The 12,951-nt window shown below is 50.3% G+C and overlaps 1 protein-coding gene across 4 annotated transcripts in view; it reads left to right on the top strand.

Moving 5' to 3' along the window:
- LOC147011526 (phosphoenolpyruvate carboxykinase, cytosolic [GTP]-like) overlaps nt 1-12,951 on the top strand; it is a 29,346-nt gene that overhangs the window by 6,381 nt on the left and 10,014 nt on the right. For 3 of the 4 annotated variants that reach the window (XM_085858224.1, XM_085858221.1, XM_085858222.1), the window contains one exon: nt 12,645-12,863. In XM_085858224.1, the coding sequence (XP_085714350.1) occupies nt 12,645-12,863 (219 nt within the window). Of the gene's footprint in view, nt 1-10,143; nt 10,163-12,644; nt 12,864-12,951 lie in introns of those variants that run through there. The other variant, XM_085858223.1, reaches the window with a different exon arrangement.

Raw genomic sequence — 12,951 nt, 5'->3', positions numbered from 1 at the left:
GTGAGGAGCACGGTGTACACGCTCTTGTCAGTGAGTAGCACGGTGTACACGCTCTTGTCAGTGAGGAGCACGGTGTACACGCTCTTGTCAGTGAGTAGCATGGTGTACACGCTCTTGTCAGTGAGGAGCACGGTGTACACGCTCTTGTCAGTGAGGAGCACGGTGTACACGCTCTTGTCAGTGAGTAGCACGGTGTACACGCTCTTGTCAGTGAGTAGCACGGTGTACACTCTCTTGTCAGTGAGGAGCACGGTGTACACGCTCTTTTCAGTGAGGAGCACGGTGTACACGCTCTTGTCATTGAATACCATGGTGTACACTCTCTTGTCAGTGAGTAGCACGGTGTACACGCTCTTGTAAGTGAATACCATGGTGTACGCGCTCTTGTCAGTGAGTAGCACGGTGTACACGCTCTTTTCAGTGAGGAGCACGGTGTACACTCTCTTGTCAGTGAGGAGCACGGTGTACACGCTCTTGTCAGTGAGGAGCACGGTGTACACGCTCTTGTCAGTGAGGAGCACGGTGTACACGCTCTTGTCAGTGAGGAGCACGGTGTACACGCTCTTGTCAGTGAGTAGCACGGTGGACACGCACTTGTCAGTGAGGAGCACGGTGTACACGCTCTTGTCAGTGAGGATGACGGTGGACACGCACTTGTCAGTGAGTAGCACGGTGGACACGCACTTGTCAGTGAGTAGCACGGTGGACACGCACTTGTCAGTGAGGAGCACGGTGGACACGCACTTGTCAGTGAGTAGCACGGTGGACACGCACTTGTCAGTGAGGAGCACGGTGTACACGCTCTTGTCAGTGAGTAGCACGGTGTACACGCTCTTGTAAGTGAATACCATGGTGTACGCGCTCTTGTCAGTGAGTAGCACGGTGTACACGCTCTTTTCAGTGAGGAGCATGGTGTACACTCTCTTGTCAGTGAGGAGCACGGTGTACACGCTCTTGTCAGTGAGGAGCACGGTGTACACGCTCTTGTCAGTGAGGAGCACGGTGTACACGCTCTTGTCAGTGAGTAGCACGGTGGACACGCACTTGTCAGTGAGTAGCACGGTGTACACGCTCTTGTCAGTGAGGATGACGGTGGACACGCACTTGTCAGTGAGTAGCACGGTGGACACGCACTTGTCAGTGAGTAGCACGGTGGACACGCACTTGTCAGTGAGGAGCACGGTGTACACGCTCTTGTCAGTGAGGATGACGGTGGACACGCACTTGTCAGTGAGTAGCACGGTGGACACGCACTTGTCAGTGAGTAGCACGGTGGACACGCACTTGTCAGTGAGGAGCACGGTGGACACGCACTTGTCAGTGAGTAGCACGGTGGACACGCACTTGTCAGTGAGTAGCACGGTGTACACGCTCTTGTCAGTGAGTAGCACGGTGTACACGCTCTTGTCAGTGAGGAGCACGGTGTACACGCACTTGTCAGTGAGTAGCACGGTGTGCACGCTCTTGTCAGTGAGGAGCACGGTGTGCACGCTCTTGTCAGTGAGGAGCACGGTGTGCACGCTCTTGTCAGTGAGGAGCACGGTGTGCACGCTCTTGTCAGTGAGGAGCACGGTGGACACGCACTTGTCAGTGAGGAGCACGGTGTACACGCTCTTGTCAGTGAGTAGCACGGTGGACACGCACTTGTCAGTGAGTAGCACGGTGGACACGCACTTGTCAGTGAGGAGCACGGTGTACACGCTCTTGTCAGTGAGTAGCACGGTGGACACGCACTTGTCAGTGAGTAGCACGGTGTACACGCTCTTGTCAGTGAGTAGCACGGTGTACACGCTCTTGTCAGTGAGGAGCACGGTGTACACGCACTTGTCAGTGAGTAGCACGGTGTACACGCTCTTGTCAGTGAGGAGCACGGTGTACACGCACTTGTCAGTGAGTAGCATGGTGTACACGCTCTTGTCAGTGAGTAGCATGGTGTACACGCACTTGTCAGTGAGTAGCACGGTGTACACGCTCTTGTCAGTGAGGAGCACGGTGTACACGCTCTTGTCAGTGAGGAGCACGGTGTACACGCTCTTGTCAGTGAGGAGCACGGTGTACACGCTCTTGTCAGTGAGTAGCACGGTGTACACGCTCTTGTCAGTGAGGAGCACGGTGTACACGCTCTTGTCAGTGAGGAGCACGGTGTACACGCTCTTGTCAGTGAGTAGCATGGTGTACACGCTCTTGTCAGTGAGGAGCACGGTGTACACGCTCTTGTCGGTGAGGAGCACGGTGTACACGCTCTTGTCGGTGAGTAGCACGGTGTACACGCTCTTGTCAGTGAGGAGCACGGTGTACACTCTCTTGTCAGTGAGGAGCACGGTGTACACGCTCTTTTCAGTGAGGAGCACGGTGTACACGCTCTTGTCATTGAATACCATGGTGTACACTCTCTTGTCAGTGAGTAGCACGGTGTACACGCTCTTGTAAGTGAATACCATGGTGTACGCGCTCTTGTCAGTGAGTAGCACGGTGTACACGCTCTTTTCAGTGAGGAGCACGGTGTACACTCTCTTGTCAGTGAGGAGCACGGTGTACACGCTCTTGTCAGTGAGGAGCACGGTGTACACGCACTTGTCAGTGAGTAGCACGGTGTACACGCTCTTGTCAGTGAGGATGACGGTGGACACGCACTTGTCAGTGAGTAGCACGGTGGACACGCACTTGTCAGTGAGTAGCACGGTGGACACGCACTTGTCAGTGAGGAGCACGGTGTACACGCTCTTGTCAGTGAGGATGACGGTGGACACGCACTTGTCAGTGAGTAGCACGGTGGACACGCACTTGTCAGTGAGTAGCACGGTGGACACGCACTTGTCAGTGAGGAGCACGGTGGACACGCACTTGTCAGTGAGTAGCACGGTGGACACGCACTTGTCAGTGAGGAGCACGGTGTACACGCTCTTGTCAGTGAGTAGCACGGTGGACACGCACTTGTCAGTGAGTAGCACGGTGTACACGCTCTTGTCAGTGAGTAGCACGGTGTACACGCTCTTGTCAGTGAGGAGCACGGTGTACACGCACTTGTCAGTGAGTAGCACGGTGTACACGCTCTTGTCAGTGAGGAGCACGGTGTGCACGCTCTTGTCAGTGAGGAGCACGGTGTACACGCTCTTGTCATTGAATACCATGGTGTACACTCTCTTGTCAGTGAGTAGCACGGTGTACACGCTCTTGTAAGTGAATACCATGGTGTACGCGCTCTTGTCAGTGAGTAGCACGGTGTACACGCTCTTTTCAGTGAGGAGCATGGTGTACACTCTCTTGTCAGTGAGGAGCACGGTGTACACGCTCTTGTCAGTGAGGAGCACGGTGTACACGCTCTTGTCAGTGAGGAGCACGGTGTACACGCTCTTGTCAGTGAGGAGCACGGTGTACACGCACTTGTCAGTGAGTAGCACGGTGGACACGCACTTGTCAGTGAGTAGCACGGTGGACACGCACTTGTCAGTGAGGAGCACGGTGGACACGCACTTGTCAGTGAGTAGCACGGTGGACACGCACTTGTCAGTGAGGAGCACGGTGTACACGCTCTTGTCAGTGAGTAGCACGGTGTACACGCTCTTGTCAGTGAGGAGCACGGTGTACACGCACTTGTCAGTGAGTAGCACGGTGTACACGCTCTTGTCAGTGAGGAGCACGGTGTGCACGCTCTTGTCAGTGAGGAGCACGGTGTGCACGCTCTTGTCAGTGAGGAGCACGGTGTGCACGCTCTTGTCAGTGAGGAGCACGGTGTGCACGCTCTTGTCAGTGAGGAGCACGGTGGACACGCACTTGTCAGTGAGGAGCACGGTGTACACGCTCTTGTCAGTGAGTAGCACGGTGGACACGCACTTGTCAGTGAGTAGCACGGTGGACACGCACTTGTCAGTGAGGAGCACGGTGTACACGCTCTTGTCAGTGAGTAGCACGGTGGACACGCACTTGTCAGTGAGTAGCACGGTGTACACGCTCTTGTCAGTGAGTAGCACGGTGTACACGCTCTTGTCAGTGAGGAGCACGGTGTACACGCTCTTGTCAGTGAGGAGCACGGTGTACACGCACTTGTCAGTGAGTAGCACGGTGTACACGCTCTTGTCAGTGAGTAGCATGGTGTACACGCACTTGTCAGTGAGGAGCACGGTGTACACGCTCTTTTCAGTGAGGAGCACGGTGTACACGCTCTTGTCATTGAATACCATGGTGTACACTCTCTTGTCAGTGAGTAGCACGGTGTACACGCTCTTGTAAGTGAATACCATGGTGTACGCGCTCTTGTCAGTGAGTAGCACGGTGTACACGCTCTTTTCAGTGAGGAGCACGGTGTACACTCTCTTGTCAGTGAGGAGCACGGTGTACACGCTCTTGTCAGTGAGGAGCACGGTGTACACGCTCTTGTCAGTGAGGAGCACGGTGTACACGCTCTTGTCAGTGAGGAGCACGGTGTACACGCTCTTGTCAGTGAGTAGCACGGTGGACACGCACTTGTCAGTGAGTAGCACGGTGTACACGCTCTTGTCAGTGAGGATGACGGTGGACACGCACTTGTCAGTGAGTAGCACGGTGGACACGCACTTGTCAGTGAGTAGCACGGTGGACACGCACTTGTCAGTGAGTAGCACGGTGGACACGCACTTGTCAGTGAGTAGCACGGTGGACACGCACTTGTCAGTGAGGAGCACGGTGTACACGCTCTTGTCAGTGAGGATGACGGTGGACACGCACTTGTCAGTGAGTAGCACGGTGGACACGCACTTGTCAGTGAGTAGCACGGTGGACACGCACTTGTCAGTGAGGAGCACGGTGGACACGCACTTGTCAGTGAGTAGCACGGTGGACACGCACTTGTCAGTGAGGAGCACGGTGTACACGCTCTTGTCAGTGAGTAGCACGGTGGACACGCACTTGTCAGTGAGTAGCACGGTGTACACGCTCTTGTCAGTGAGTAGCACGGTGTACACGCTCTTGTCAGTGAGGAGCACGGTGTACACGCACTTGTCAGTGAGTAGCACGGTGTACACGCTCTTGTCAGTGAGGAGCACGGTGTGCACGCTCTTGTCAGTGAGGAGCACGGTGTACACGCTCTTGTCATTGAATACCATGGTGTACACTCTCTTGTCAGTGAGGAGCACGGTGTACACGCTCTTGTCAGTGAGGAGCACGGTGTACACGCTCTTGTCAGTGAGTAGCACGGTGGACACGCACTTGTCAGTGAGTAGCACGGTGTACACGCTCTTGTCAGTGAGGATGACGGTGGACACGCACTTGTCAGTGAGTAGCACGGTGGACACGCACTTGTCAGTGAGTAGCACGGTGGACACGCACTTGTCAGTGAGGAGCACGGTGTACACGCTCTTGTCAGTGAGGATGACGGTGGACACGCACTTGTCAGTGAGTAGCACGGTGGACACGCACTTGTCAGTGAGGAGCACGGTGGACACGCACTTGTCAGTGAGTAGCACGGTGGACACGCACTTGTCAGTGAGGAGCACGGTGTACACGCTCTTGTCAGTGAGTAGCACGGTGTACACGCTCTTGTCAGTGAGTAGCACGGTGTACACGCTCTTGTCAGTGAGGAGCACGGTGTACACGCACTTGTCAGTGAGTAGCACGGTGTACACGCTCTTGTCAGTGAGGAGCATGGTGTACACGCTCTTGTCAGTGAGGAGCATGGTGTACACGCTCTTGTCAGTGAGGAGCATGGTGTACACGCTCTTGTCAGTGAGGAGCATGGTGTACACGCTCTTGTCAGTGAGTAGCACGGTGTACACGCTCTTGTCAGTGAGGAGCACGGTGTACACGCTCTTGTCAGTGAGTAGCATGGTGTACACGCTCTTGTCAGTGAGGAGCACGGTGTACACGCTCTTGTCAGTGAGGAGCACGGTGTACACGCTCTTGTCAGTGAGTAGCATGGTGTACACGCTCTTGTCAGTGAGGAGCACGGTGTACACGCTCTTGTCAGTGAGGAGCATGGTGTACACGCTCTTGTCAGTGAGGAGCATGGTGTACACGCTCTTGTCAGTGAGGAGCATGGTGTACACGCTCTTGTCAGTGAGGAGCATGGTGTACACGCTCTTGTCAGTGAGGAGCATGGTGTACACGCTCTTGTCAGTGAGTAGCACGGTGTACACGCTCTTGTCAGTGAGGAGCATGGTGTACACGCTCTTGTCAGTGAGGGACGTGGATGGTGTACACGTGCTCTTGTCAGTGAGGGACGTGGATGGTGTACACGCTCTTGTCAGTGAGTAGCACGGTGTACACGCTCTTGTCAGTGAGGAGATGGTGTACACGCTCTTGTCAGGTGAAGTGAGGGACGGTGGTGTACACGCTCTTGTCAGTGAGTAGCACGGTGTACACGCTCTTGTCAGTGAGGAGCATGGTGTACACGCTCTTGTCAGTGAGTAGCACGGTGTACACGCTCTTGTCAGTGAGTAGCACGGTGTACACGCTCTTGTCAGTGAGGAGCACGGTGTACACGCTCTTGTCAGTGAGTAGCACGGTGTACACGCTCTTGTCAGTGAGGAGCATGGTGTACACGCTCTTGTCAGTGAGTAGCACGGTGTACACGCTCTTGTCAGTGAGGAGCACGGTGTACCTGCTTATGTAAATGGTGTAAGTGAGGGACGTGGATGGTGTACACGCTCTTGTCAGTGAGTAGCACGGTGTACACGCTCTTGTCAGTGAGGAGCACGGTGTACACGCTCTTGTCAGTGAGGAGCACGGTGTACACGCTCTTGTCAGTGAGGAGCACGGTGTACACGCTCTTGTCAGTGAGGAGCACGGTGTACACGCTCTTGTCAGTGAGGAGCACGGTGTACACGCTCTTGTCAGTGAGTAGCACGGTGTACACGCTCTTGTCAGTGAGGGACACAGCGTTGGCGCTCTTGTAAGTGAGGGACACAGCGTTGGCGCTCTTGTAAGTGAGGGACACAGCGTTGGCGCTCTTGTAAGTGAGGGACGTGGATGGTGTACCTGCTTTTGTAAATGAGAGTTGTGAATGGTGTAAGTGAGGGACGTGGATGCTGTACGCGCTTTTGTAAGTGAGGGACGTGAATGGTGTAAGTGAGGGACGTGGATGGTGTACCTGCTTATGTGAATGGTGTAAGTGAGGGACGTGGATGGTGTACCTGCTTATGTGAATGGTGTAAGTGAGGGACGTGGATGGTGTACCTGCTTTTGTAAATGAGAGTTGTGAATGGTGTAAGTGAGGGACGTGGATGGTGTACGTGCTTTTGTAAGTGAGGGACGTGGATGGTGTAAGTGAGGGACGTGGATGGTGTACGTGGTTTTGTAAGTGAGGGACATGGTTACTGCTTGTGTGATGTTGGAGGATGAAGCCTTGAAAATCGTGAAATTCCCTTTTATTGAAGCAATATAAACATTTGAAATGACTTTTGATCTGGTTCAAAGTTCCAGTGTAAAATGTGAGTGTACCGACTGGTGGACGACCCGCTTGTTCACGTGAGCGAGGGAGATGTGGGCGCAAAGATTAATTTTGCAAAACATTGTACCTTCAAATAGAAAAGAAAGATTCAATAACAGATTTGTTGCTGATGCAACAGTAAACTGACTTGCTGAGTCCTCCCCTCCTCCTCCCCATCCTCCTCCTCCCCACCCTCCAAGCCCCCTGTGGTTGAGGGTTGGGAGGGGGGTAAGAGGGAGGTCGTTGCCCAGCTTTATTGCAGAAAACGTGGCCAATTACATCCCACGAAATGTTGTTGTGAAGATTGTTTGTTCTGCGAGTTGTGTTTTTCTAGTGTTCGAAGTTGCAGTGTTGTTTGATTACCGATTAATCAAATCCAAAAGGTTCTGCCTCTCGCCAAGTGGTCGATAGGTACATCTATGTTTGGGGGACGTGTCGTCTCCCACCTTGAGAGGGGTGTTTAATCGGATGACGACCCAAAAGATTTGGCATTTCTTGGGGGACACGTTCTTTAAGTCGCCTCGTGTGTATTTCAGCGGCCACAATTATTCCCACATTTTTGTGGGGTTGTCCGAGAGAAGCTTGGCCCAAGTCTTTCATGAACTGGCTGACCAGGACCGACGTTCGACTCGGGTTCGGGCAGCAATTTGTAATTTGTTCATGGTGCCGGCGATAGCTCGCATACTCTTTGCGAAGGACACCGTGGCATCTTTAACTCCCACCAAGTAATTCCGGCAGACATGACCCCAGTTTAACATCCGTCCGAGGGACGGCACACATTGATTAATCATCCTGCCTGTGAAACGCTAGTTTATGGCGTGGCCGAGATTCAAACCCAGGCTTGACGAGTGTGCGTACCTCTAGTGTTGGCTGTGCTCGCAGCTCAGGGACACGTTCTATAAGTCTGCCTTTTACATTAGGGGTAAATGTGTCATGCTAATCCCTCCCTGACCCACAACCACAATCCTCCCTTCAACTCACACTTTTTGGTTCGCGAAAAAGTAAGTGACCCACTATATTCGTTATTGGTGTGTGTGTGTCTGTCTGTCTGTCTGTCGGTCTGTCTGTCCCGAGCATAGCTCCGTGGGTTTTGATCTGATCTGGATAAAATTTTGGTGGGAGGTTTATATCATGATCTAGTTGTGTTTTCCTGAAAATGGGCATGGTGCGTCCATTACGGGCAGAGCCACGCCCAAAAAATGTGTTTTTAGGGGGTAGCCGATTTCAAGTGACATCTTCTCCAAGGGTGTTTGTCGAATCTGGCAGGAGTTTTGGTATTTGGTTAGCCCAATGGCAACTGCATAGCACCACGGTGCTCGTTTTTTTAATTTTTTAATTTTTTTCATTTTCGTCCCAAGGTCATGAACTTAGAAAATTGTGAATTTTGACATAAAAATCATACGACCGCCCAAACTTTGAGAGCGAGGATGACAATTTTTTATGCATAATCTTGAGGTCATTCCCCACCTAAAGTCTTGAAACCATTTTGCTCCATCTCGAACACCTTGCCCGTGACGCCTCCTTCAAGTTTGTTTGTACGCTGATTTCATCAAAGTATGGATAATCCGAGGAGTGCGAAATGCCATAAAGCCTATATGGCGTTATATTGTTCCTGCAATGTTCCAGAAGAAGTTTTGCACCAAAGGTCATAATCCTTGACCTTTGACCTTTAAAGTTCACAAAGGTCAAATTTTCAAAGTTGTGGGGATCAAACCGGGTTTTCGACCTTCTTCGACAAACTAACTCCAATAAGCTGTAGCACGTATCCTGTTTCCTTATTTTAATGTCCACAACATTGTTTTGTGACCTTTAAAGGTTATGCAAAGGTCAAATTTTGAAAGTTGTTCAACGAAACCGGGTTTTGGACATTTTGTAGCTATTAACCTGTCACCCGCACCACATCATGTTGATCATTTTTATAACTTGGTCAAAAATTATCGCATTGTCTCATCCTTGACTTCTGAAACAATCTACATCGTCAAATACCACTAGTGAACCATCGTCATCTTCAGACTTGTTATATTTAATTCCTTTTATTTATTTTACTTTGTACCTCCACCACCAAAGGTGGATGGAGGTTATGTTTGTTTGTCTGATTGTATGTGAGCAGGATATCTCAAAATGTGGAAGAGTTTTGACCAAACTAGACCTGCATGAGCTGGTTCGGTGACAAAAACAAGCCAATGAGATTTTGCTTCAGATCCTGATCCAGATCCAGCCTGTCTGGATGCAAAATATCACCTGTTCAGCATAGCGGAGGTGTGCGCTCTACCGAGTGCCGTTCTCGTTCCGTGCTTGATTAACGGTTGGTGTCTTTGGAGCCATCTGTCTGTACAGAGTGTAATAGGTAAACTACAGATAAAACATCATGACCAATGGACCACAATCACGATGAGGCTCTCCACCCATCCCATCTTGTTTGTCTTGATTGGAATTCAGATAAAAGTCTCACTCCCTTCTTCGGCTAGCGTTGTTCCATTTGCTGCCAGGGACGAGCCTGCTATGAACAATAAACTATGTCGTTGGCCTCCTGCAGTAACACGACCCCCTGCGAAGCTGAAGCAGATACATTCTGGATCATTCTCATTGCGAAAGTGTTTTGAGCCACATTTGTTTCTCACTTGGATCTGGTACCATCATATCAGGCTGTTTGTTTCTCCGAAATGGATGATCTTTTATCTTTTGTTTTTTTTTTATTGTGGAGGAGGGGAAGGAGTCTCATGGAACCTTAGTTCGAAGCTCTTCCAAAGCCAATTGATGGTAAGATATCTTGCAACTAGGAAAAGCTAAACATTAAAACTGGGTCATCCATCAGGGATTAAATAGTAAGCTCTTCATATTCTGTTGAGGTGTTTTCAGCTTTAACCCTATCTTTTGGTTTTTACTATAACTTTGGGGTTGCAGGTCCATTGATGTTGAGTAATCAACTGTTGTAGATCGGTGACCGGGGTTGTGGATCCTCTGTTTGGAGATGTTCTGGGTTGAAAGGATCGAAACCTCGATGAAAAACGGTGATCAGGTGATGATCCAGGCAGTTGAGAAATCAGTAAATTGCTTATAAGTGAACGTTATAACTTCAAATATAATTGTGTGTGTGATGTCTGGCTTCCTTGGGACCACGGTGCAGTAATTGGTCTATTTTGATTTGTCTCCAACCGCACCACCACCATGCACATACGTTGTTCTACTTGGTGGTTCGTCGTTGTGGTTATGGTGCAAGTTGAACCTCACTGGAGATTGATCCATCAATAACATCTAGAATTCCAAGTCGGTGAAGCCTGCGACCTATTTGGTTTCCTTCTCACCCCACCTCCCTCGACACCTCTTCCCACCCCCTACTCCCCACCTCTGAGGATAGGTATAGTATAAACCTACTTACTGATGTACTTGGTGTTCGCTTCCCAGCCTGACGCACTGATTCTAGTCGCAGGGGGCAGCAGTGACCGACTTCTTTAATTTGGATCAATGTAAGGGATGCCAATAGGACAAGATGAGTTAAGATCCATCTGTTGGTCGACCCCAACATCTGATCACAGCAGGTACTGAAAACCAAAGGGGTCATCTCGCAGCACCATGGCACCGTGTCTTCCATTGACCCTTTAGTTTTGGAAATTGCAAGAGCTTCGACCACATTTCACAGGCATTAAAGCCCTTTTTTAAAATGTTATTGTGTGCAAGAGAAAGAAAAAAAAAAAAAAAGTTACGGTTGGGGAGGATGAGTGAGCCCTGCAGTCAGAATAGCATGCCTGCTGTTTCAACTCGAGCCCTGCAATGATAGCTTCCTGTTTGTGAGGGGCGTTGTTTGGTGGGGGTGTGTTAAGGGGAGGGAAAAGACAAATGAGGACAGACAGTAGGGTAAAGGTGAAGGCAGCACATCCATGACCAAACAGAGCCTGCACAATGTACAAGGTTTGCTGATATTTCTGAAGCCTCCCTACATTTGTGAACTTTCGCCATGGTTGATGTCAATTTTTCATTATCTCCGGCCAGCTGCGGCTTGCGGGTCAGGGTTGATTTTGTGACCCGAACTTGGCAACCGCTGTTGTTTTTCACTGCAACTCGATGGATGGTTTTGAAAACCAACAAATAACTTTTTTGCTTCTTCTTGTTGTTATTGTTCTTGTTCTTCTTGTTCTTCTGTCCAAGTTGATCAGGAGACATCAAATGGTGCTGCCATACAAAGTTTTAAATGTAAAAACGGCCTCTGAATTAATTATTTTTTCTGTCGTAGCCTTTGCGAGCATACTTAACCATCAGGACAACCGGTTTAAAAGATTTGAACCCGCGAATCCCAGTATCGGGCGACGTGTTCGTACACCACACTGCCACTCATGGCATCCTTCTTCCTTTTGAAGTTTAAATTGTTTTTTTTTTATTTTAATTTTTTTAAAACCAGTTCTGGTTTCAAGGAAAGACTTGGAATGATGGAGGATGGCAAGCCTGTGGCTGGCTTTCTGAACCAGCTTTGTTTTGTGAGCAACACTGAAGAAAGAGGTCTTCACTCATGGTGAGGCCTAATGGTTCAAGAGATTGAATGTCCTCTCGTGGCTCATTATGGAAATAGATGTGTTAGAGTGATGATCTTTTGTGAGCGACAAGGTGAGACTGAGAGATTTTCTAGGATTGATCGACAGGTCACATTTATCAGACCAATATCTAATCGATTCCATATCAGCAGAGAGTGATGCAGCTGCTGTCTACCTGTTGGTGGAATAGGGGATCATCATCTGCAAAAAAAGAAGAGTTTTTCCGGAGCATCGGAGAGGTGGTTTTGATAGATTAGAAATAACACTGGGCCCAACACATTATCTTGGGGACCTCCAACCTCTACTTGGGAGAGGACAGGGTTTCATTGATGGCAACGTGCTGACTGTGCGGAGGGAGGAAGTCACAAATCCAGTAATGAACGTGGCCTGGTGTGCCCCAGGCAGAGTGTTTGGAAGGCGGAGCGAGATCCCAGACTATTCCTCGTGGAAAAGCCATTCATCACCACATAGCCTGAAGCTGATGCCATTGCCTCACTTCTTTTTCCTGAAGAGTAGAGTAGGGGGGGGGGTTGGGTAAGGAGGTAGGGTGTGGATTAAGAAGCTTCTCTTGGCAAAAGAAGAAAAATTCTAAATTCTCGATATACTCTTATCAGAATAAAGAAAAAACTTCTATCACTGTCACCTCAACCTTTCTGCCTTGCTTATCTCCTTTCTCCCCCCCCCCACCTCTTTTCTGTCCCACCTTCCTGGATTAGGCGATGCGGAGGCTTGGTAGTACCACGGCGGGGCCTGCAAAACGTGCTCTCCTCGAGACTGCCCAACTTGGAGCTGGCCGAGTTTGTGGCGGCCAGCACACGACTCTGTCGCCCAGATTCTGTGCATGTGTGCAATGGCTCTGAAAGTGAGAATGCTACCCTGCTGGCGCTGATGCAGGAACAGGGTGTGCTCAGGCCTCTAAAAAAGTACCATAACTGGTAACTATCCACCCATGACCTCTTTCATTTCATTCCTTGCATGATGCACTGAGCTGTTCTTGCTTTCATTGGTTTTACTTAACCCAAT

Source organism: Eptatretus burgeri, chromosome 15 (assembly GCF_056783735.1).
Source record: "Eptatretus burgeri isolate ZD-2024b chromosome 15, Ebu_testis_v1, whole genome shotgun sequence".
In the NCBI taxonomy this organism is placed as follows: domain Eukaryota; kingdom Metazoa; phylum Chordata; class Myxini; order Myxiniformes; family Myxinidae; genus Eptatretus; species Eptatretus burgeri.
This window is presented reverse-complemented; position numbering and strand designations above follow the sequence as displayed.